At 38.1% G+C, this 26,746-nt stretch overlaps 1 protein-coding gene across 12 annotated transcripts in view; it reads right to left on the bottom strand.

Moving 5' to 3' along the window:
- ARHGAP10 (Rho GTPase activating protein 10) overlaps positions 1-26,746 on the bottom strand; it is a 358,414-nt gene that overhangs the window by 49,602 nt on the left and 282,066 nt on the right. For 11 of the 12 annotated variants that reach the window (XM_072773557.1, XM_072773558.1, XM_072773559.1 and 8 more), the window contains one exon: positions 1,340-1,490. The exons of the other annotated variant lie outside the window; for it this stretch is intronic. In XM_072773557.1, the coding sequence (XP_072629658.1) occupies positions 1,340-1,490 (151 nt within the window). The remainder of the gene's footprint in view (positions 1-1,339; positions 1,491-26,746) is intronic. 12 annotated transcript variants of the gene reach the window in all.

The raw sequence follows: 26,746 nt of genomic DNA, 5'->3' as shown, positions 1-26,746 counted from the left end.
GTGAAGGTGAGAAAAAAAGAGAACAAAAAAGTTAGGTGGGATCAAAAGTTGAAACTGATGTCTAAAAGGAAGCTCTGAAATTATGTTGATTTTAATGATTCATGCTCTTCCTCTGGAAAATAAGGATCTGACTGTAAAACTAATAGTTGTGTCATATGATGCATGTCTTAAACAATGTAAAAGAATACCAGCACACCTTAGACCCCCATGTTATTACAGGAAGCATTCTGAGTCTTCTTGTAGAGACTCCCAAGTCAGTTGTCACTCACTTAAATGGATCTCTGGATATTAACTAGCTGGACATTTGACTATATAGCTCCTTATGATGAAGGTACTATATTTGTTTCTATCTGCATTCCCTTCCTCCCTCTGACAATTGCCTCATAGTTCAAACCAAAATAACTTTGGTAGTCTGAAAGGATAATAGAGGGAAGATACAAAAAAAAAAAAAAAAAAAAAAGAAGGAGCAGGGGAAGGATAAGAAGAATGAAGATGAATTTCAAATTCAGGAAATGTCCTCAACAAGTATGAGTCTAACAGTGAGAGAGTCAAAATTTCAGACATGCCTACTAAAAAGGGAGATTCTGAGACCAGGATCATCTTACTCTTCACACCAATAAGTATGTGATTACAAACTGGCAACCAGTGACTTCTACAGGCACAGTCTTGTTTTGTAGAGATCAGTGTTTAAATTTCAAATTTCCAAGCTCTCTTTAAAAAACGAGGCAATCTGGCAATATGGAGACAATGTGGCCGCAAGACAACAAGTAACTGGAACATGGCAGCCAGCATGGGAGAGGAGATCTTCCATTTGCCAGAGTTCCACTGTGGCCTGCCCCTCACCAAAATGGCAGGTCCGCTTTGCCACCCCTGCTGTATGAGGTGATGCTGACCTCACAAAGAAGTCAGAAAAATGGGCCAAGTGAAATGCAGGAGCTCTAAACTCTAGTGCAACAGAAAACCATGCCTCTAATCTAGGTGCATTTAACATTAGACTATCAGCTCCTCTCAAAAGATCTGCTTTAATTTTAGTTCCCCTTCCATTTGTCTCAGAGTTATATAACCTCACAGGAGGTCACACAAGTCTCCCAAAAAAAGAAATTTAAGCTGTCTTTTAAAAATAAAAAAAGAAACATGCATAACAGATACAAACACAAACCTGAAACTTGCATTCTCTCTCTGACAAGAAAGCTTTACCCTCCTTGTTAATTTTAAGAATTATCATCTTTAAAAAAATCGAAACACAAAGGAAAGGAAAACCATGGCCCTCCCTTGCGGACATATGATATACCATACTCTCGGCATGCTGTGGAGCAGAAAAACATAATTAACATCTTACCATCCTCTAGCTCAAGACAAAGATTATATACAGCCACGGGTCTCTTAGTCCTCTGGCCTTGTCTCTTCGATTGCCTTGGTGGAGCATTTGGGGGTGATGTTGATAGGGGGATTGGCTCCGGGAATGTGGCATCAGGCAGGGTCCTAAAAATCTGCCATCAAAGCATAAAGGACATTAATCATTTCCCATGAACAGAAACCTGTGTGTTGCAATAGTGAACCAGTATCAAACAACATTTGATTTGGAGTTCATCCAAAACAGGCTGGAGCCAAAAATCCATTCCTTCAAATTTTGGGTACAGGTCATAAGCCTTTCATTTATTTTTTTAACAGAAGATTTCAAAATAAAATTTCCCATTAAAATTAAGTAAAAGCAACATCCAATCATTACATTTCAAAATAAATTCATTTCCAAACTAAATACATATAATTATCTTTACCAGGTGTAAACAATGCCACAGCTATTCCTCCACAAAGAAAGTAGCCAGGATAAAACATTAGAAGTAAATATCCCATTAAATTTTGTACAGGGTTATATTTATGCCAAATGCTGGTCTCAATTTTTTTCAAACTACATAAACAGAAACATATGACTGCAAATATTCTTTACACATTTAAAAATAGCTTATGCTTATGAAATTACCTTTCAGATTCCCATGTACGTTTTCCATAAATCTGCTTTATAGATTTTATCTATTAATACCCTCCAACTTCTTTTAATAATTTCCCTTCCCTTCCATTTAGGAGACATAGAATACTAGCACCTTGATTACCTACCATGTCGCTCATACATCAACAATAATAACATTAATTAAAATGTGCTGCTTCTTTGCTTAGCAATTTTTTCTTTTGAGAAAAGTAATCTATGCCATAAAGGGAAGCATGTCATGCAGAGGTGATTTAAAATAGACCTTCCACAGCTGCCAAGGCCTGAGTTCAGAAGCAGACACTTCAGTCTTCGATGAGGTCATAAAATAAAATATTTAGACACATCCACCTAATAAACACTGCATCTCCAAGAGGGCTGATGTGCCCCAAGTAAAACCAGGAAAACAAGAAGAAAGCTAGCTAGCATTAAACAAAACATAAATATACAATTCACAGTAAAAGGCACTGTGGGAAAGCCCCACTGCCACAAGGAAATGACTATTTACGCATTTAAATAAAACCAGGCGTGTGACCTGAGTATACGAGTGAGGGTATCACATACACGTATCACATTAACAACTAACAACCATGTCAGAGTTATCATCACAGAGTCTAAAAGTTGTCACCTAAAAAACTATTATATACCAATAAAAATAGACAATTTCAACAGAGCCTTTGCTTTATAGTATCATACTGCCCCCTCATGTGTAAATGGAATACAAAATGATTTAAATTACTCTGGACAAATATTTGCTGGGGAAAATTTAATTTAGTGCTCCAACTGGTAACCTGCTAATACCATATTTCCATAGACTCTGTGTTCCAAACAGTACACTCTGGCAAATAGCAAACTGCTTATCTGCCTCAAAAAAAAAAAAAAAAATCCTCTGCTGCCTAAACTACTGTCCACAGCTGGATTTATTACCATCTGTCGCTGTACAAATGAAAGAAGGTTGTGGGGCAGTGGGAACATGAGAGAAGTTAGGCTGAGAAGAGTAATGCAATGTGAAGGAGAGAAGAAAAGATGGAAAACTTTCTCCCACTGAAAAAAAAGAGCACACGTGTGTGACCAACTTTTGGAATAGCCTCTTGATTTACCTATGTTTGATCTTTACAAATATAGGAAATGCCTCTGGGACGGTACTGAAATAGGAAACCAAACAATACACAGGGCCAATATATTCCAAAGCCTAAATAAACAATGGTAAAGTTACATACCCAGAACTGATGCTGGACAGCTGACAACCTTCTGAACAGATTTTTCTTTAAGAGCCACATTAAAAAAAAAAAAAAAAAAAAGAGAGAGCCACACTGTTGTTCCCTCCACACACCTCAGGGTAAGAGGATGGGTAGGTGTGTGGGGGATGGTGAGTTGTGGGAGCAGCCGGGAGTCTACAAAGCCCAACCACCAAGCAAGATGGGACCTGGGAGTGTGACTCCAATGCTCTCGGGGGAATGAGCTGAGACATCCCAGGGCTGAGCCTCCAGAAGGCTCCAGAATAATTTATGACAATGTTTAGTTTACATCAGAATACCTGAGAGAATATTATTCAGCCATAAAAAGGCAAGGATATCTTGCCACATGTGGCAACATGGATAGACACTGAAGGCATTATGCTAAGTGAAATCTGACAGAGAACACAAATACTTTATGATCTCATTTATATGAGGAATCAAAACAAAAAAACAAAAAAACAAAAAAACAAAAAAACAAAAACCTAACTCCTAGAAATAGAACAGATTGGTGGTTGCCAGAGACAGGGGGATAGGGATAGAGAGAAAATGGATGAAAGTGATCAAAAGGTACAAATTTCTTCCAGGTATAAGATAAATAAAGTTCGGGGGATATAATGTACAGCACAGTAACTATAGTTAACAACACTGTACTGCATATTTGAAAGCTATTAAGAGAGTAAACCTTAAAAGTTCTCATCACAAGAAACAAAAAAATTTTAAGTATGGGAGGTGATGGGTGTTAACCAAGCTTACCGTGGTAATCATTTCTATGCATATATATATATATATATATATATATATATATATATACCAAATCATTATACTATACACCTTAAACTAATATAAATAGTGCATGCCAGTTAAATCTGAATAAAACTGGGGAGAAATTACATCTGGGACTGGGGACTGGGCTTCAGGTTTGTTTTGTTTTTCTTTGATTTGCATTTTATTTTTTTAAGATTTTATTTATTTATTCATGAGAGATACAGAAAGAAAGAGAGGCAGAGATACAGGCTCCATGCAGGGAGCCTGACGTGGGACTTGATCCTGGGTCTCCAGGATCATGCCCTGGGCTGAAGGCGAAGGCAACACTAAACTAAACCACTGAACCACCTGGGCTGCCGTGATAGTCATTTTAAAGGTTCCAGGTGATTCTTCTGTGTAGCCAAGGCTGAAAAATGCCCGTTCGGACAATCATTATACAGCACTCTATAATTTTGTTGGATAAACCAAGTCAAAACCAAAATACCAGAAAAATTATTTCAGAAAAACTGGCACTGAACATATACAATCATTTCCTTGGACCTGCCCAAATCCTAATTAGAGTAAAATATCTCAAAGATTCTAAATACAATCCACTCCCTCAATAAACTCCATGTTGTATTATTAACAATTCAAAGAATTAACCTATTATCTGAATTAGGGAGTACCAAAGCACATTTGCTAACTTGCAAAGACATTACCCTAGCTTTTAAGTCTTCTCAGCTGTGGAAGTTTAGAGCTATTCCTTAAAACAAGGTACCTCACTTTCTCATCTGTATAAGGGCTATAACAACTAGATCTCATGTCATTACAGGGATTAAATGAGAAGATGTTTATAAGCATTTACTACAGCAGTTGGCCCATAGTAATCAGAAATAAATGAGAGCTGATGATATTTGTAATACGATCACATATAGTAAGTAATGACAATAAAAATAGATTGAGACCCTCACTACCGGGCTCAACCACCATTTTGAGATGGCACTAATTTCTTCAGGTCTTGAATATTCCTCAAATTCACTGTTTAGTTATTCTTAAACACTAGGATTCTAAAATATTTATGGAAAAATCTCATCAAGCAATGGGCAGAAGAAACAAATAGAGCCCATTATTAAAATTTCCAAGTCAGCTAGAATCACATAATTATTTGTGCACTTCACTAAAATCTGGGATTTAAATTACTTCCTTTTTCATTGAATACATTTCACATTTAAAAAACACCTACTAGGTAGTAGGCTTTCTCTTTAATATTCTCACAACTTTTGAGGGAAGCATTGTTCCCCACATTTTAAAATGATAAACACTCAAAGATTAAATAATTAATCCAAGTCTCAAGTTTGAAACTGGTAGAGTTGGTATCTCCCCTCTCAGCTCTGATTCCAAAGACCCTGTCATCAGTTTAAAAAACAAACAAAATTTAATTTGGGGGGGGGAATCACCAACTATACTGTTCTATATCTGTTTAAAAAGAGTAAAACAGGATATTGTATAATCTCAGATTACCTATATAAGAGGTTTATCTACCTAAGACTCACTATCATAGTGCTACATCCTCCAAGATGTTACAAGAACACATTACCTTTCATGTGTATCTATCTTGTTTGCCAAGGCACTAGCCTCAAGTACTCAAAGTTTTTTTGTTTTTTAAACTACAAAGCTATGCTTTCATGGTTCTCTCTGAAACACCAGAAACAACTTTTTTAAAATATTCTTTTTTAAACTTAGGAGAAGAAGAAACAGTAAACTGTTTACTTTGCAAGTTTTGACCTGTTTTCTGGCCATCTGTTTTGAGAAGTTACAATTCTGCTTATCTTGTTCTATGTGACCAAGTTGTGTGTCATCTTTAACTGTAACACTGACTTCCCAATTTAGAACCACAGCATGGAGGCAAATTCCTTTACTGCCTGGGTCTCTTTCCAAAATCTTTGGATGCTTCTAACTTCCCTGGCATCAGGCTACCTTCACTGTAGGGCAGGTGAAGTCATCTGAGACAATACTAAAAGATCAAGTTTACTCAAAAGTTTTTCAGGGTAGAAAGTTTCTTCACTGCACCTACGTATTTTACAACACAGAAAAACTCAAACCAGACAATCCAACGACAAAAAACAAAACTCTGCATGTAAGTGTGTCAGGTAAGTAAGTGAGTATTCAGGTCTCCTGGGTGTCAGCACAAACACAAGTCTAGCACCATCTTTCAGCCACAGATTCCTCAGACTCAACAAACTGCGTGTTTATGCCCATGGGACTTAGCCGTACAGATAAATACCTCCCCAAGTCCTTCCTGCTCTGCTACCAGGGGCCACACATGGAAATGATCGGACTATGTCTGCTAGAAATGCTTTGAAGATAACAGGAAACCAAAATGGTCTCTGAAAATTTTTCTTTAATACCCAACTTGAACCCAAAGCATTTGATTCAACTAAATTAATTAGTAATATGGTTAAAGGAAATTAAGGGGGATGAGACCATTTTTTTTACATGTTTCTAAAGAAGAATTCACTATTCTTTAACTGCAATAGGAAGATTACCCATATGTGTGCATATTCCTATCATCTTGAATAATAATAGTTGCAATGATTGGGTAGTTGAAATATGTCTGACATAAGTGCCTGACCTACAATGATTTGAACCCAGATTTCCTGACTCCAGTGTGAATGTGTCAGTCACTCTGCTGCCCAGTCTCCAGTATTAGCCAATCACATTAAGCCCCATTCACACTATGTCCCCTTTGATGATGGCATATCTCACCTAACTATACTACTCATAAACAGAGAGGTACAGCCAGAAGGAGGTTGGAAATCAGTGCCTACTCCCCTTGGTCAACATTTAACATACAAAGAGGGACAGAAATAAAACTTCCAATCTTCTTTCCACAATATTTAACTACAGAATGGCCAACTATTGCTTTCAGCTTCAGAGTCCATAGTGTGTTGAGACAAACATTCATCACCTTAAGGTTGTATGACTCTAAGTTGGCACCAAGGTAGCATAAATCTTTTGTCTACAACATAACTTCAGAATTTAGCTACTGTGAGCGATACACAGAGAACTCTGAAAATTTTCCAGCAGTCTGTCCTTGAATCAGCTTGACCCCATGACTAAATACAGGTCTTTTACAGAAAATGTAACTAGAATTGACAATAGAGACTTGACAGTGAAATACCAGTTGGGTTTAGATTTGATGCTGGAAATATTCTAAGGCTTCACATTTGTTCTGGTTCAATAACACCCAGAATTTCAGAGCTGAAAAGTATCCTACTTATCACTTAGCCAAAGACCTTTATCTCACAGTTGAAAAAACTGAGGCCCCTGTGGTTAAAGATTTGCTCATATTTATACCACTAGTTAGTGGTAAACTCAAGCTTTATTCCCAGACCAAGACCGCAATGCCATCTTGCTGGCTCTTATCCTTTCTTTCCAACAGACTGCTCTTTATGCATGTGCTTCCTCATCAGGGGAGATTTTCCATAATAGCCACAGTTCCTCCAAGTGCTTTCACATGCATTATCTGATGCAAGCCTCAACAGGAAGATGTGTGAGGCTGACATTGGACCATGTTGTACGATTTTGTTTACAGTCCCACAGCTACCTGTCAGCATGAGGCCCCTTCTACTATGTCTCAGAGGAGAGAGGGAAAGGCAGCCAGGAAGAATGAGAGGGTAAGAGGGGGCGGGGGTTAGGAGACATTCCCAGTCCCAGTCCATTCATCCTATAGGCTCCAGCTTTCACTGCAGCCCTAGGCTTTCACTGTGGCTCTGACTTACCATGAGCTTTTTGAAAAACAACTTCAATTTTGGTTTACAACACCCACCCACTCCCAAAAAAGAAAAAAAAAAAAAAAAAAGACTGGGGCATCTGGATGGCTCAGTCGGTTAAGCATCTGACTCTTGGTTTCGGCTCAGGTCATGGTCTCGTGGTTGTGGGATTAAGCCCGGAGTCGGGCTCTGTGCTCACTGTGGAGTCCACTTCAGATTCTTTCTCCCTCTCTCTCTCAAAAAAAATAAATTTAAAACTCTAAATCAATGAAGGAAGGAAGGAAGGAAGGAAGGAAGGAAGGAAGGAAAGAAAGAAAGAAAGAAAGAAAGAAAGAAAGAAAGAAAGAAAGAAAGAAAGAAAGAAGAAAAAGAGTGTACTTTTTGGAATTTTTCAAATTGCTAGAGTTGCTGTGTTTCATTCTTTCTAAGCTTTTAGCTTTAAATTCTAGAGACATTTTCAGACCCCTTCCCAAGTCCTAATGGAGAATACCTCATCGATGTCGGTAGCACTCCATGCACTACAGTAATACATAACTGACTGGTTTTTTAACTTCAAGATTTCAGTAAATGAGAAGAAAAAAAAAAGATTTCAGTAAATGACAACTTTTATTTACCAGACTTTATATCATGAAACATACCCACATACCCCAGAACTACCTATCCTACACCATGGGTATTTTTAGTGGTATTAACTGTGAAGCAACATCAGTGCCCTGGTTTTTTGAGCATTCAACAAGAACTGACAGAGATAACTCTGGGGGGAAAAATAACAACTCTGATATATTGGGAACTAAATGGCATTAAGAAAATGTTCATAGGTTCACTAAATAACTATCTCCCCTATCAATTCATAAGGTAAACTTTTCCTGGCTAAGCCAAAGCTACACTACTCTTACACTTACGGTGTGAACATATATTCCCAGTTATAAAATGTTGTTTTCTGGTTTGCAAACCTTTAAAAACACTCCAGGTGCAGTTTTATCAATTTGCACCTGCAAACATCTGGGAGACGTAAGCATACACCTTCCCAAGTCAGAAGAATACACTTTCCCAAACACAGCTGTAACTTTGACTTTCAAAACCCAAGTGTCAACAAATGTTCTTCACTAAATAAAAACCCGATGCCTACCTAGAATTTTATTTTTTGCAATCAATGTATCCTTTGCTCATATACAAATAAAAAAGTTTTCATTTCAGCAATAAAAGCCTAGAATAACATTAAAGAAATAGAGATACTCCACATCAACAATGAAGCATACTTTATACAGGATATTCCTTTCTTTTTTCTCTTTCTCCTCCTCCTCCAATTCTGGTGTACCACTTCGCCCCCAATTTTTTTGTTCCTTTTTACCCCTTACCTTTGTAGGACTCAATGCTCCCGTAGAAATCACTTGATCTGAACAGCAGCACAGAGGATCAGAACACAGGAAGTATACCACTTGCAGTCCCCAAAGGTCATTCTGGGGATCCACAAGAAGAGGCCTCCCTAACCCAGCACTAGCTCTAGCCATGATGAAAAGCAGGACCCTCCTTCAATGATAGTTATGACACTTTAAACTGAATACAAGTAAACACATTCAGAATGGACTGCCTCATCATTTTATGATATTTTCAAGGTGAATGAAACTTTTTTTGGAATACAAGCCATGACCCATAGTCACTTGAGTAGGCCACAATGACCATTCCCTAGAAAGAGAAAATAAGCCATAGATCTATTTGTTCCCTAAAAGGAAATGTGTGAATTTTAATCACAGTGAAGAAAATATCTCCTGAAGGCACATATATATGACTATATTTATCAGAATCATCTGAAACCTTTTTCAAGTATGTATGCCCCCAGGCATGGCCTACATATTTAGGAAATAGTGCAACAGACTTTTTATTTTCCCTCCACTTTAACTTTCATAAAAATTAAATGCCTAAAACAAAACCATGTTTTGAAGGTGGCCAATGGGGTCCTTTATGAGAAGCTGCAGGGTATGGTCAGGGGATGTTTACTAGCCTTCATATTAAATCATCAGTTTTTAAATTTTAAGAATAGTTTGGTTTCATTTATTGGTAATTTTTTTATTTAAATTAGAGCTGGCCCTTGAATAATTTGAGGGTTAGGGAGGCACCCTGGGGAGGCCAACCCTTAAGCTTGGCCTCCCCTTCCCCATGCAATCAAAAATCCACATAAAACTTTTGACTTTCCAAATCCTTAAGTGCTAATAGCCTACTGTTGACCATGAGTCTTTACTAACATAAACAGTTGATTAGCACATATTTAGTGTGTTGTACATGTTATACACTGTATTCTTACAATAAAGTAAGCTAAAGAAAATTTTGAGAAAATACATTTATAGTACTGTATTTAGCTTAAAAAAAATCTGTAAGTGGACCTGTACAGTTCAAACTCCTATTGCTCAAATGTCAACTGTACAATTTATTCATGTTACAAAAGTGATAACACACATATTCCTTATAGAAATTCTGCAAAATTAAAAAGAAACAACTCTTTAAAGAAGATAAAACCCACCTATCATCTCAAACACAGAAACATTTCCGTTAAAATTTTAATGACAATTCTTCAGAGATATTTTCTCCCATGTAACATTTGTCTCATTCTAAAGAAATCAATACATGACTACAAAAATGTATAAATCTCAGTCTTCTAAAATTTTTCAGTATTCAGTCCTTAATTACATGTGAGGGGTGACCTCTGCCATTCACGTTTGTTAGGAATAAGCCTTGGGCGACATTTGATTTCTAAACATATTAGGATATAGCTAGATTTCACCTCCTTGAAATGTTTCTAATTAGGAATTTAGAAAATACTCCTGCATAATTTTAAGAATATTCCAAGAAGCCCTGTGTTTAGACCTTCACCCTGCCAACTCAAGTCTCTGTGGAAGTCACACATACTGGCACCTGTTACTGTCTTCTTCAGTATATACTGCACAATTCATTTTAATAAGACTTAAATATGATGAAAGCATAATCTTTACCTAGTTCCTGCACCTTTGAATATAAGGCTCAAAAGGTTAATGCTTATATTCTTGGATTACATGTCAGTTATTATAGCTCTGTCTGAAGTGCAAAAGGACTCTCCCTCAACTGATTTCACTTCTCCTAGGACCAGCTTTGACACAAATATTTCCAAATATGATGAATGATGAGTTGTGCCTTAAGCGCATTCCTTTAAGTGAAAGGAAAGAACAATCGGGATAAAATAGCCACAGAACCACACACAGCAGAACTTCTTCATCTGTATTTCTGTTGACATTCTAATAAGTGAGTGCTTGTAACTTATATCTGTACAAATTGTTTAGTACCCATCAAATTGGGTCATGCTTATCTTTGTTACAGGAATTATTCAAGAATCCAACAGGGTCTATCATCATTATATGTTTATTTACTGGGAGATGAGCATATTATGTTTAAGATTTTTATGTAATTTAAATCCCATATCAGAAGGCAAACCTCTCAGATTCCCTCCCTCTTCAGATGCTTTGTACTATTGCTCTATAACTATGGCTCAATAAACTTTGCGAAATAAATAAATAAATCCCAAATCATAAATGTTGAAGAGCGATCAATACATGCTATCACTAAAGGATAAAAGTCTACTGTGGAATAGGATTCTAAATATTCTTGGGCTATTTCCTAATGGATAACCATTAATTACAAAGGGAATAAAGCTGTTTTTATGATTTAAAAATCTGACAGATGTCACCTCTACAGTTTTAAAACATGATCATAAAAAAATAAAAATAAAAATAAAATAAAACATGATCATAAATTTGTTGACACTCTTCTATCAAGAGTGGCATCAATATCCCTTCCCCTTGAATCTGGGCAGGTTCCTGAGCATGCCAACCAATAGCATATGCATTAATGATGTAATAGGATTGTGGATGCTAGATTATGAAAGGCTCTACAGTCCCTTTCTTGGTGGCTAGGACACTCCCTTAGGCTGCCATGCTCTGTGAGAAAACACAAGCTAGGTGATGAACCCTGTGCTGCAGGAAACTATGCTTCAGTAGTCCCAGAGGAGCCCTGCCTCTGATTCACCCCAGCCTAGGCACCAGATGTGAATATGGAAGCCTCCAGAGGATTCCAGCCCCCAGCCATTCAAACTTCCCAGCTGATTTGCTTACAATTATCAACATCATTTACCTCCCAAAGATACATAACCTGAATCTAATCATGAATAAAGATTTAAAATAAAGATAATTTTATAAAACAACTGGTCTCAATTTCCAGGGAAGATGGTGTAATAGGATCAATTCACTTCATCTCATGGTTACAACTCAATAGCACCCACCATCAGTGCAAATAACCCAGAAAATTCTCAAAAGACTGGCAGAGTAGACTCCCCACAATTAAATGCACAGAAGATGCTACACCAAAAAAAAAAAAAAAAAAAGAGGGAACGAAGAGCAAATGGACCCGTAGGACTGTCTGCAGGAAGAGACACAGTGGGCACAGAGAAGGGAGAGAACCAGACCCCACACCAGACACCTCAGGCATGGGAAACACACACTGGGAAGCGGACTCTCTATAACATTTGGCTTTGAAGAGGGCTGGGCTTCTTCACAAGTTCCTGATGGGGCTTAGCATCTGGCACTTTAAAAATCAGTGGGCTTGGCTTGGGGAGCTAAAGAGGGAGAGGAAACCGAATTCCCATCATTAAACAGCACAACAAACAGCCCTGCTGAGATACAGCATAGAAACAGCAGTCTGAAAAACACCTGGGGTATACAGGAAGGTGACTTATTTACTAATCTCAGAGCACAGGCTGGAGGGGGCAGGGATCCTTAGGAAGATATCTCCAAGAAAAAAAAGAGCTTATGGCACCATTTACCCAACCTGCTTCCCAACCTAGCTATACAGACACCTGCAGGAACCAGCGCAGGGCAAACATTCTCTACCTAGCTTGCTAAAAGCACCCCTGTCTCACCACACTTCTGTGGATACGTTCCCCCACAACCCAGCCAGCCTCAGCAGGAATTTTCCCAAACTGCTGTAGATCCTCCCCCATAGCACACCAGTGTGGACCTTGCTGTCATCAGGCCCCTACCCTCTCCAATAAATCATTGGCCACAGCCCATCCAAGATTTTGACACTGTGCAAACAGCCCCAACAGTGGCCAGCACCACTCCAAAGTGACTCCTGCCCCAGGGAGAGGGGAGGATAACCAGATACATCATTCTAACTGCAGCCCCAGTAGTGGTTGAGGGGCAGACATTAGGTCTAACTGCAGAAGATACCCACCCAAAAAAGCTTTACAGGGGACAACTCAGAAAAAGCACTCTACAGTTCTGTGCTACTGTTTCTCTGGCAAATACATGCTCTGACTCAATTCAAGCCTAAAATGGCCCCAGACTGGCTCCCTAACAACACAGGGACCAAACCCGGCCAACAATAGGCAAAGAGAGCCATGGCACATGACTGGATTGAACAAAGCCAGATCAGCAACAACAGTAGCATGTAAGTAACACATAGAAGATACCCATGAAATGCCAGGTCCTAGTGAACAGGAGACATTGCACTGCAGGGCACTACAGGACCTCTCATTCATAAGCCACTATTTTTAATACCAAGAGATATAACTGAATTGCCCAACACATAGAAACTAACATAGAGAGCTAGAAAAAATGAGGAGACAAGGGAATATGTCCCAAATGAATGAACAGGAAAATCACAGCAAGAGACCTAAGCAAAATGGAGATAATATGCCTGAGAAATTAAAATAATGGTAATAAAGATACTCGTAGTACTTGAAAAAATAGTAGAGGATATCAGTGAAATCATCAACAAAGAGACGGAAAACATATAAGAATCAATCAGAGATGAAGAACTCAACAGCTGAAATTAAAAACACACTAGAGAGAATAAATGGTAAACTAGAGTAAGCAGAAGAATGGATCAGCAACCTGGGGGACAGGGTAATAGAAAGCAATCCAGGTGAACAGCAGAGAGAAAAAATAATAAAAATGAAAATAGACAAGGGAACTCAGCAATACCATCAAAGGTAATAGCATTCATATAATAGGGATCCTAGAAAAAAAGAAAGGGAAAAGGGGACAGAAAATTTTTTTGAAGAAATAACAGCTGAAAACTTCCCAAATCTGGGGAAGGAAATAGAAATCTAGATCCAGGAGACACAGAGAGCACCCAACAAAATCAGCCCAAGGAGATCTACACCAATACATATAGTAATTAGTTATGTACACAGGCTGTTAGTTGATTTTTCAGCAGAAACTCTGCAGGTCAAATGGTAGTGGCATAATATATTCAAAGTACTAAAAGGAAAAAACCTGCAACCAAGAATATTCTATCCAACTAGGTTATCATTCAGAATAGAAGGAGAGGGATCCCTGGGTGGCACAGCGGTTTGGCGCCTGCCTTTGGCCCAGGGCGCGATCCTGGAGACCCCAGATCGAATCCCACATCGGGCTCCCGGTGCATGGAGCCTGCTTCTCCCTCTGCCTGTGTCTCTGCCTCTCTCTCTCTCTCTGTGACTATCATAAATAAATTAATTAATTAAAAATTAAAAAAAAAAAAAAAAAAAAGAATAGAAGGAGAGAGGGTAGCCCAGGTGGCTCAGCGGTTTAGAGCCGCCTTCAGCCCAGGGCCTGGTCCTGGAGACCCGGGATTGAGTCCCACATCAGGCTCCCTGCATGAAGCCTGCTTCTCTCTCTGCCTGTGTCTCTGCCCCCCTCTCTCTCTCTCTCTCTCTCTCTCTCATGAATAAATAAATTTTTAAAAAATCTAAAAAAAAAAAAAAAAAAAAAAGATAGAAGGAGAGAGAAAGTTTCCCAAACAAAAGTTAAAGGAATTTATGGCCACTAAACCAGGCTCTTCAAGAAATGTCCCCTTTAGGGGACTCTCTGAGTGGAAAGGAAACACCATAAGTAGGAGTAAGAAAAGTAGGATACACAAAAGCAGTAAAATTAAATATATTTATAAAAATTAGTCAAGGCTGGGGAACTTGGGTGGCTCATTCAGTTGAGCATCTGACTATTGATTTCAGCTCAAGTGATGATCTCAGGGTCATGGGAATGAGCCACACATTGGGCTCCATGCTCAATGGCAAGTCTGCTTCTCTCCCTCTGCCCCTCCCCTCTAGTATGTGCTTATGCTCTCTCTCTCTCAAATAAATGAATCTTTAGAAAAAAATAAAATAAAAATTAGTCATGGGATTCTCAAAACAAGAAAATGTAAAGAATGATCATGCACCTAAAGCATGGGGGAAGAAGAGTAAAGAATGGGTTCAAACTTAGCAACCATGAACATTTTTTTTTAAGATTTTATTTATTTATTCATGAGAGACACAGAGAGAGAGAGGCAGAGACACAGGCAGAGGGAGAAGTAGGCTCCATGCAAGGAGCCCAATGTGGGACTTGATCACAGACCTTGGGATCATGCCCTGAGCTGAAGGCAGACGCTCAACTGCTGAGCCACCCTGGTATCCCAGCAACCATGAACTTAATAAAGACTACTATATGCAGAAGTGGTTATACACAAACCTAATGGTAACCACAAATCAAAAACCAGTGATATGCAAAAAACAAAGACAAAGAAATCCAAGTATATCACTAAAAAACCCAACAAACTCTGAGAGAAGAGAGCAAGAGAACCAAGTAACAGAGAAGAACTACAAAAACAACCATAAAACAAGTAACATAATGGCAATAAATAAATACCTATCAATAATTACTTTAAATGTAAATGGACTAAATGTACCAATCAAAAGACACAGACTGATAGAATAAATAAAAAAGCAAGACCGGGATCCCTGGGTGGCGCAGCGGTTTGGCGCCTGCCTTTGGCCTAGGGCGCGATCCTGGAGACCCGGGATCGAATCCCACATCGGGCTCCCTGCATGGAGCCCGCTTCTCCCTCTTCTCCCTCTGCCTGTGTCTCTGCCTCTCTCTCTCTCTCTCTCTCTCTCTCTCTCTCTGTGACTATCATGAATAAATAAATAAAATCTTTAAAAAAAAAAAAAAAAGCAAGACCCATACTGTCTACAACAGACTCACTTCAGACCTAAAAACACATGTTGGTTGAAAATTAAGGAATGGAAAAGCAGTTGTTATGCAAATGGAAGTGAAAAGAAAGCCAGGGTAGCAATACTTGTATCAGACAAAATAGGCTTTAAAACAAAGAGTATAATAAGAGAGAAAAAAGGACATTATATAATCATAAAGTGAACAATCCAAATATAACAATGGGAGCACCCAAATACATAAAGCACCTAATGACAATCATAAAGGAAATAATCCATAGTAATTAGTAGTCATAGGGGACTTTAACACCCCACTTATTTCAATGGAAAGACTGATCATCCAGATAGAAAATCAACAAGGAAACAGTAGCTTCAGATGACACGTTGGGCCATATGGATCTAACAGATATATTCAGAACATCCCATCCTAAAACAGCAGAATACACATTCTTTTCAAATGCACACAGAACATTCTACAGAACAGACCATATATTAGGCCACAAAACAAGTCTTAACAAATTCACAAAGACTAAAGTCACACTATGCATTTTTTTTTGTCTGACCACAATGCTATGAAACTAGAAATTAATAAGAAAAAATCTGGGAAAAAAGCAAATATATGGAAGTTAAATAACATGCCACTAAACAATGAATAAATCAACCAAGAAATCAAAGAGGAAATCAAAAAACACAAGGAGACAAATGAAAATGAAAACAGCAGGCCAAAATCTTTGGGATGCAACAAAATCTCTTCAAGAGGGAAGTTTATAGCAATACAGGCCTACCTCAAGAAGCAAGAAAAATCTCAAATATAAAAAAAAAAAACCTAGCATTACACCTAAGGGAGCTAGAAAAAGAACAAACAAAACCCAAAACCAGTAGTAGGAAAGAAGTAATAAATACTAAAGCAAAAATAAGCAAAACAGAAACTGAAAAAACAATAGAACAGATCAATGAAACCAGGAGCTGATTCTTGAAAAAAATCAGCAAAACTTATCAAGCTTTAGCCAGATTCGGAGAGAGAGAGAGGGGAGATTAAAATAAATTAAATCAGAAATGAAAGAGAAGAAATAATTACTGATGCCACAAAAATACAAAGGATTACAAGAGAATATTATGAAAAATTATATGCCGACAAATTGGATAACCTAGAAGTGGATAAATTCCTAGAAACAAATAACCTCTCAAAACTGAATCAGGAAGAAGAAAATTTGAACAGACTGATTAGCAGCTATGAAACTGAATCAGTAATCAAAAAACTTCCAACAAACAAGTCCAGAACATGACAGTTTCACAGGTGAATGCTACCACACGTTTAAAGAAAAGTTAATACTTACTGTTCTCAAACTATTCCAAACAATAGACGATGAAGGAGAGCTTCCAAATTCTTTCTGAGGCCAGCATTACCATGATACCAAAACCAAATAAAGACATTACTAAAAAAAGAGAACTATATAGTATCTCTGGTGAATACAGATGCAAAAAGCCTCAACAAAATATTAGTAAATTGATCCAACAATACATTGAAAAAATCATTCACAAAAAAATAAAAGTCATTTGTCATGATCAAGTAGGATTTATGTCTAGGATGCTAGAGTGGTTCAATAATCACAAATCAATCAACGTGATACATCACATCAACAAGAGAAAGGATAAAAACCATATCATCATTTCCATAGATACAAAAAAAAAAAAAGATACAAAAAAAAGCATTTGACAAGCACAATATCCCTCCCTGATAAAGACCCTCAAAAAGCAGGTTTAGAGGGAATATACCATATATGAAAAACTCACAGTTAACATCATCCTCAGTGATGAAAAACTGAGAGCTTTTCCCCTAAGATCAGAACAAGACAAGGATGTCTATCCTCACTTCTTTAATTCAACACAGTATTGGAAGTCCTAGCCATAGCAATCAGAGAAGAAAAAGAAATAAAAGGCATCCAAAATGGTAAGGAAGAAGCAAAATTTTCACTATTTGCAGATGATGTGATACTATATGTAAAAAACCCAAAAGATTCCACCAAAAAGATACTAGAACTGATAAATGAATTCAGTATAGTCATGGGATACAAAATCAATACACAGAAATTCACTGCATTTCTATACACTGATAATGAAGCCACAAAAAGAGAAATTAAGAGAACAATTCCATTTATAATTGCTCCAAAAATAATAAAATATCTAGGAATAAACTCCACCAAGGAGGTGAAAGACCTGTACTCTGAAAACTATAAAACACTGTTGAAAGAAAACGAAAATGATACTAATGGAAAGATATCCATCCTTACAGATTGGGAGGACAAATATTGTTAAAATGTCTATACCACCCAAAGCAAACTACACATTTAATACAATCCATATTAAAATACCAACAGCACTTTTCACAGAACTATGATAAGTAATCCTAAAATTTGTATGGAACTACAAAAGACCCCAAGTAGCCAAAGCAATCTTGAAAAAGGAGAACAAAACTGGAAATATGGCAATTCCAGATATCAAGATATACTACAAAGCTAGGCACATAGATCAATGGAACAGATAGAGAGCCCAGAAATAAACTCACACTTATATGGTCAATTAATATATGACAAAAGAGGCAAGAATATGCAATGGTTAAAAGTCCCCTCAACATATAATGTTGGGAAAACTGGAAAATTGCATGCAAAATAATGAAAATGGACCACTTTCTTACACCATACACAAAAACAAACTCAAAATAAATTGAATATCTAAATGTGAGACGTGAAAATATAAAAATCCTAGAAGAGAGCACAGGCAGGAATTTCTCTGACACCACCCATAGCAATATTTTTCTAAAAATGTATCCTAAGGCAAGAGAAACAAAAGCAAAAAATTAACTATTGGAATGTCAAAATAAAAAGCTTCTGCACAGTAAAGGAAATAATCCACAAAACTAAAAGAAAACCTACTGAATGAGAGAAGATATTTGCAAATGACATATATCATAAAGGGTTAGTATCCAAAATATATAAAGAATGTATACAATAAGTCAATCGGAGAAGGACAAACATTATACAGTCTCATTCATTTGGGGAATATAAAAGATAGTGAAAGGGAATAAAGGGGAAAGGAGAAAAAATGAGTGGGAAATATCAGAAAGGGAGACAGAACATGAGAGACTCCTAACTCTGGGAAACGAACTAGGGGTGGTAGAAAGGTAGGTGGGCGGGGGGGGGGGTGACTGGGTGACGGGCCCTCAGGGGGGCACTTGATGGGATGAGCACTGGGTGTTATTCTATATGTTGGCAAATTGAACACCAATAAAAAATAAATATATACAGAAAAGAAAAGAAAAAGAAAAAAAGAAAAAGAAAAAAAAATTAATGTATACAACTCAATACATACAAACATTAAAATATTCCAATTAAAAATGTGCAGAAAACATGAACAGACATTTCTCCAAAGACATCCTGATAGCCAACAGGCACATGAAATGATGCTCAACATCACTAATTATCAGGGAAATGTCAACCGAAATTGCAATGAGCTATCACTTCATACCTGTCAGAAGAGCTAAAATCAAAAAACAAAAAATAACAAGTGTTGGTGAGGAACCTTAGTGTACTGCTGGTGGGAATGCAATTTGGTGGGGCTACTGTGGAAAACAGTAAGGAGGTTTCATCAAAAGATTAAAAATAGAGCTATCATATGAGCCAATAATTTCATTACTCGGTATTTACCCAAAGAACAAGAAAACATTAATTTGAAAAAAATATATGCACCCCTGGTGTGCCTTGGTGGCTCAGTCAGCCTTTGGTGGCGTCTGCCTTTGGCTTAGGTCATGATCTTGGGGTCCCGGCATCAAGCCCTGCATTAGGCTTCTTGCTCAGCAAAGAGTCTGCTACCCTCTGCCCCACACTCATGCTCACTCTCTCTCACTCTTTCAAATAAATAAATAAAATCTTTAAAATTAAATAAATAAATACAAACATAAACACACACACACCCCTATGTTTACTGCAGCATTACTTACAATAGCCAAATTATGGAAGCCACCCAAGTGTCCATCAATAGATGAATGGATAAGAAAGCAGTGGTTTATATATACAAAATGAAATACTAATCAGCCATAAAAAAGAACATCTGGATCTAGAAGGTATAATGCTAAGCAAAATAAGTCAGAGGAAGACAAATATTATATGATTTCACTCATGTGGAATTTAAGAAACCAAACAAATGAACAAAAAAAACAATAGAGACAAACCAAAAATTAGATTTTTAACTATAGAGAGCAAAGTGGTGGTTGCCAGAGGGCAAGTGGATAGGGGATGGGTAAAATAGGTGATGGGGATTAAAGAGTACACTTACCATGATGAGCACTGAGTAATGTATAGGATTGTTGGATCACTATTTTGTATACCTAAAACTAATATAACACTGGAAGTTAACTATTCTAGAATTGAAATTTTAAAATTTTAAAAACAACTGGTCTGTAGTCTTCAAAAGTATCAGTGTCATGAAAGACAAAGACAGAGAACTACTCTAAATTAAAGGAAATCAAAAAGACATGCAATTATTAGACACAATTCATTACACTGAACTGGATCCTGCATGGGGGAAATTTTTCTATAAAATATGTCATGTGGGGTGCCTGGCTGGCTCATTCAATGGAGCATGTGATTCTTGATCACAAGATCATGAGTTCAAGACCCACACTGGACACAGAAATTACTTTTTAAAAAAGGTATCACGTAACTAATGAAATACGAAAATGGACTACTCAGTCCAGAGCTTCTCAAATATCCATATAGATACAAATCAGGGGTTTGTTATAATGCAGATTCTGATTCAGCAGGCCTGGAGTGGGGCCCCAATTTCTCAATTCTAACAAATTCCCAGTTTAGTGTCAATGTGTTGGACCAGGGGTCACACTTAGTGTTGCAATACACTAAATAACAACACAGTGTCAATGTCAAGCTTCCTGAATTTGTCCTTAGTTTTAGAAGACACATGCTGCAGTATTTAGAAATGAAGTGGGTCATGAAGAAATGGAACTTCATCTCAAATGATTCAACAAAAATTATAATAATGTAACTTATAGGGTACAGGAAATACAAATATTTATTGTATTATGTTGCAATCTTTCTGTGGATCTGAAATTTTTCAATGGAAAGGGTATTATGTAAATTAATATCAACAACCTTACAAGACTGTTATTTTTATTTCGCTGATACAGATGAGGAAACAGATGCCTGAAGAGACCAAATAACTTGTGCACAATCATATTACTAGTAAAGGGCCACAAGATCATAAAGTAATAATGTTCCTTGCTATTAAATATGCTGTGACCCTGGGAAAGTAACAGCCTGGCTAGGCCTCAGTTTCCTGACCCAGCTGGAAGGGTTGCTTCAGACCTAGATGATGTCTAGCATCTCAAACACCATGCTCTTCCCATAAGTCAATGTACTCTGCAATCACTGTATCTTTCACACACTTCATCTGGACAGATATTTATTTTCTATTTTCATGACAGAATGAAAGAGCAAACATACTTAAATAACGTATCCATATGACCAACACTCAATCACGAACATCTATAATGTTTTGAATTGGTTAACCATATGAAATGTAATTTCAAAAATTAAAAAAGTTCAGGAGTTAGGCCACATATTCTCTCCAAGGAATAGCACTGTCCTTTATCTGGATACCAGACGAAGGTTTCATGAAAGCAGACTTCAAAATGTTCTGCATAAAGCAATGTACACTTACATCGTTTGAGGTCCTGAAAAGAAAGCCTTCTCAATGTGCCAAAGACATTTTCAAAAATTTAATCTTAACTCTGAAACAACAATAATAAAAGGTACCTGTGAATGAAGGAAAGAAATTGAAGCAAAGGAAATCCTTCCAACAAATGGGAGATCCCAAATTGCACTCAGATTTATTACTAACAGAATCACGATCACTTGAAGAGCAGAAAAGGATAACCAGAAGCTACCGCAGGTCAATTAGGAACCTGCCAATCAATTTCCTTTCAAGCAGGAAAATACCAACAATCTATAGCCAGATTCTAACAAGGCCTTTAAAATTGTCAATCATGATATGATATCCTTGCATATAAAATGAAGAAATGTAGCCTAGTCAGAAGTTCTTAAAATTCATCTCAGGATCTTTTATACTAGTAAAAATTATTTGGATCCCAAAGAACAACATGGATGTTTGTGTGGCTTATGTCTACTGACATTCTTAGTGACAGAAATAAAACCCAAAATTAAAAAAAAAATGTTTAAATGCACTATTAGTTTATTGAAAATGATAAATTAATTATATATTAACATGTGTTATGAAAAAATAATGGTTTTCTAAAACAAAAATAATTTTATGAGAAAAATGGCATTGTTTTCCATTTTGAAAATCTCTTTAATGTCAGATTTAAAAGAAGGCAGCTGGATTCTCATATCTGCTTCTGCATTCAATGTGTTTCCATATTAGATATCACATCACCTCTGGAAAGTTGCACTCTACAATTATAAAAAAAAAAAAAAAAGTGTGGGAAAGGTAATTATCATAAAAACAGCTATGACCTTGGAGACACCTAAAACGGTCTCAGGGGACCTCCGTTTACACTTTGAGAATCCCTGTCTTGGGTGCTAATAAACCTGATTAACAAAATTTAAAAATCATATTTACCAGACACTGTTTAGGAGAACTAAATTAATATGGACAAGGACTTCTCAACCTCAGCACCCTTGACATTTTGGGTCTGATCATTCTGGTTGGAGGCACCATCCTGTGCATGGTTAGCAGCATCTCTGGCCTCTACTCACTAGAGACCTAGAGCAACCTCACTCAGTTCTAACAACCAAAACTGGTTGTTATACATTATCATAGAGTTATGATTATCAAATGTCCCTGGGGACTGAGATTCACCACTATAAATCTAGAGAAATATTTCTAGTGTTACGCCTCAGAGCTCAATATTTGTTAGCAACGACTTGGTCTTCGTAGACAGAGGATACAAAATTGGAGAGAGATTGAACAATTTCCTGAGTAAGAAGTGCGCTCAAGCAGCTTTTAGCAGGTTGGAAACAGGCAGACTAGCAATACAGGATTCAAAAGAAAAAACAATTGGGGCAGTACTTGAACCTGTGTAAAAAGGAACCACACAAGTACAGTATGAGAACATATGCCTCAGCCACAGCAAGTAGTCAATGTGGACAGTAAGGCCAGCGTGAGGCCACCACATCATGACTGGCGATCTTTCTGGTTCCCCAAACCGGCTCTCTGAAACCACTGCTTTTGGGTTCATTATGAAGGCTTCATGACATGGGTATCCTTGATTAGACCACTAGCAGCCACTAGTGACTGATTCAACCTCCAATCTCTCCCTTCTCCCCCTAAAGCAGGGGGAAGGACTGTAAGTTTCAATCCTCTATTCACTGTTGGTTCCTCTGGCAACCAGCCCCCATCCTTAGGTACTTTCCAGAAATCACTTCACTTACATAAGCCCAGTTGTAGTAGAGAAACCTTTTCATGAATAATAAGACTTCCATTTCACCCAAAGCAATTCAGGAAGGACAAGAGACCAAATACAACAAAGATACTCCCATCACTCTTATGGCTAAGGAAATCCCAAGGTTTCTGGGAAATGGGGGCCAGGAACTATGGACAAAGACCAAATATATATTTCTCACTATAAACCACAGCACAATGTGACCAGGAAGGTGGGAAATTCAAAGCAAAGTCATGCAACTTACCTATTATCTGATTCTAAAAACACTATCATGTAAAAGAGGGGTTCACCTTGTATTTGGCCCAGAGATTAAAACCAGGGCTAATGGGTTAAAAATATAAGAAGGCATATGTCAACTGAAGATACAGGGAAAAAAACCTTCTGAACAAGTGAAGTTACACAACTCTTGAGCAGTTAATTTGGGAGACCATGAGTTCTATGTCACCAAAGTTTCACAAAGTCTTAAAAAGGTAAGGCAAGGAGCATTCCAAAAGAGGCTCCAACACTACATGTAGGCAGGGCTTGAATAGTTGGCCTATAAATCTAAGAATGAGAAAACATCTGCCCCTCCCCAAAGACAGTCTCACTCGCCAAGCTATTTGAGCCAAGTGACCGACACCTCAATATAGAAACAAGCCTGTCAAGCTGACCTGTCACCCTTTCCTGCAAGACAAGGTAGCCTTCCCCCAACCCCTGATAAATACACACTGTACCATGCTGAGGCCTGAGCTCCCTCATTTCCTGCTGCAAGTTGGCCATGCTCTGAGTTCTCCTTACCTCACAGATGCACGGTTAACATGACACAGGGGTGGCCCTGTTACAGAATAATCTCATCTTACCATTCCTTCTATTCTGGTTTTCCCATTCCAGTGGAAGAACATGTCAGATATTAGTATACGAAAAAGCTTTGTGAACTGTTGCCATTTCATAAATATGTTCATTATAGATAAAAGTCATCCTTATATGGCTCCTGAAATAGTGATCTTAGAGTCCCACAGCCATGGATGGAGAAGTGTTCATCAAAGAGTATAGCAAATAAGCCCCTTGGAGTTTCCTAAGAGTCACAGCACCTATATGCATTTTAGCCTTATTTTCCTTTATGCTACTATGTCAAAATATGTAAACAAAACAGAACAAAAAAACTATACAGGTACTGTAGTAGTAACACTGAGCCCTGCTCCAAAAGACACCAGAGAGTCCCACTGATAAGTAAAGTCTGTGTGCTGGGGAAGAAACATGGGGGCCGAGGAGGGGGAAGGCACAGTAGGTGGAAATCTTAGGCAGCTGGCTAAAACTTGCTTAATCTCTCAAACTGCTATCAACTTGGGGAGGATAAGATGAGAAATTAACTCATTACCTGCAAATCCTGCACTGTATTTTCATTTTATGAATTATTATTATACGAAAATATGCAGATAACATGTTGCTCTTTAAATGTGTAAACTTTAAAAATATTTCCTTTTCTACCTAAAAGAACATTCTTCTGGAAGTCAAAGAAACACTGATTCCACTAAACCAAAATTCATTTTCAGTGAAATGGTGGAATGTTCCTTCTGGTGACTGCTGCAACAGACGTCTCCAAAGCATTGTAATCTCAAACCACCACCATTCTATTTCGCTCATAATTTTCTGGCTCAGGTATTTGGGCATGGCAAGCAGGAATGATCAGCCTCAGCCAAAGTCAACTCAGATGGCTGGAGATGGCTGAGACAGGCACTAGGGACAGTGATATCCCACTTTTGGCTGTCAGATGGATTCCTCAGTTTTGCCCACTAGAGTCTGGGACGACCAACCTGCTTTGGTTGGTCAGATGGACGACCAATATCTGATGCCTGGGATGAGAGACTGGGAGAACTGAGACTAGCTGTGCATGTCTTGTCCTCTCTCCCCCACAACCTCCCTACACGGCAAGCACAGGCTTCCTCACAGCTTGGCATTCTCTGGGTAGCTGGACCTCTCCATAGCGGCCAACTTCCCCCAAAAGGAGAACTCCAAGAAGAAGGGGATGGAAATGGTCAGCTCTTTAAACCATAGTTCAGAGTGACTTCTGCCACAATCTAAAGACCAAAGCAAGCCCATCTGGTCCACCAAATCTAAGGGAAGGAGAGAGATCCTCTTATCTCTACAGAAGGAGTGTGAAAGAATCTGTGACCATCTTTATGTAGTCTGCCACCAAGAGACACATTTATTCCATGTCTTCATCTGCCATCCGTACAACCAGATGATGGTTTGGATATGAACAAAGTAATCGTACCAAAGTGACTTCAAAATGTAAGCACTTCACAGTAAATATGCTCAACAGATCACACAATCCTTCTCTCACCACTGCTTCAAGTTTTTGTCATCTGAGGACAAGACGGCCATACAAGGGCTCATTCATCAGAAAGGAAGGACGTAGAAGAATGTAAGGAACTCAAACTCAAAAGAGAATCAGACTCATTGTTAAGTTTCTTCAAACTGAAGCCTGATCTCTCCAGCAATTCCCAGTTTCATCCAATAGATGAGTCCAATGGACAGATATTTTTACGCTCTGAGATACAGAAGCAGAGTATTTGTTTATTCTGTAATGTAAATTTCAGCATGTGGTAGTTGGCTTTAAGTCAAAGAAGGAAACTATAAATGAGTCATAATCTCCCTATCTTAATACCACTGTTGATGAGGGTACTGACACATGGAATACCAGAAATATACTAAGTCCCCTCCTCTACCCCCCAAGGTCATCACTGACAATAGCTCCTTTGATTCCTTCTAAGAAAATTTTAAAAGTTGCCAATGCCTGCATACACACACACACACACACACACCACACACACACACACACACACACACATAATTTCTAGGCACATACAAAGGATCCAAGCCTCGATTTTTAATTATTCAACTATTAACTGAATGTTCCTTTATGGAACATGCACCGTTCTGGACACTGGAAGTAAATAAGTGCAAAGGCCCTGAGAAGGAAATGTGCCTTGCATGTTCCAGGAATGCCAAGGAGGCCAGGAGAACTGCAGTCATGAGGGTATGAAAGAAAAGTTGAGTCAGTAAGTAGCATGAGATCTAAAGCACACCAGTGCTTAGAATGGAAAGCACTGGTGTGCTTTAGATCTCATTCAGTTTCAGTGTGTTCATTTACTATCACTGTGTAGCAAATTACCACAAACTCAAAGCCTAAAAACAACACATTTACTATGCTTTCTGATTCTTGCTGTATATAAAACAGCTATTGTTTGGGGCGCCTTGGTGGCTCAGCGGTTTAGCACCTGCCTTCAGTCCAGGGCGAGATCCTGGGGTCCTGGGATTGAGTCCCACATCAGGCTCCCTGCATGAAGCCTGCTTCTCCATCTGCCTGTGTCTCTGCCTCTCTCTCTCTCTCTGTCTCTGTCTCTCATGAATATTTTTTTTTAAAAGAAAGCTATTGTTTATTTCATAGTTTCCAAGTATCAGGAGTCCAGGCACATCTTAACTGGGTCCCTCTGCTAGGGTCCTTGGCTCATGAGGCCATAGTCAAAGTATCAGCCAGCCAGCATTACAGAGGCTGAA

The sequence above is a fragment of the Canis lupus genome, chromosome 13 (genome assembly GCF_048164855.1).
Source record: "Canis lupus baileyi chromosome 13, mCanLup2.hap1, whole genome shotgun sequence".
NCBI lineage: Eukaryota > Metazoa > Chordata > Mammalia > Carnivora > Canidae > Canis > Canis lupus.
The sequence above is the reverse complement of the archived record's forward strand: the minus strand, read 5'-3'. Positions and strand labels throughout refer to the sequence as shown.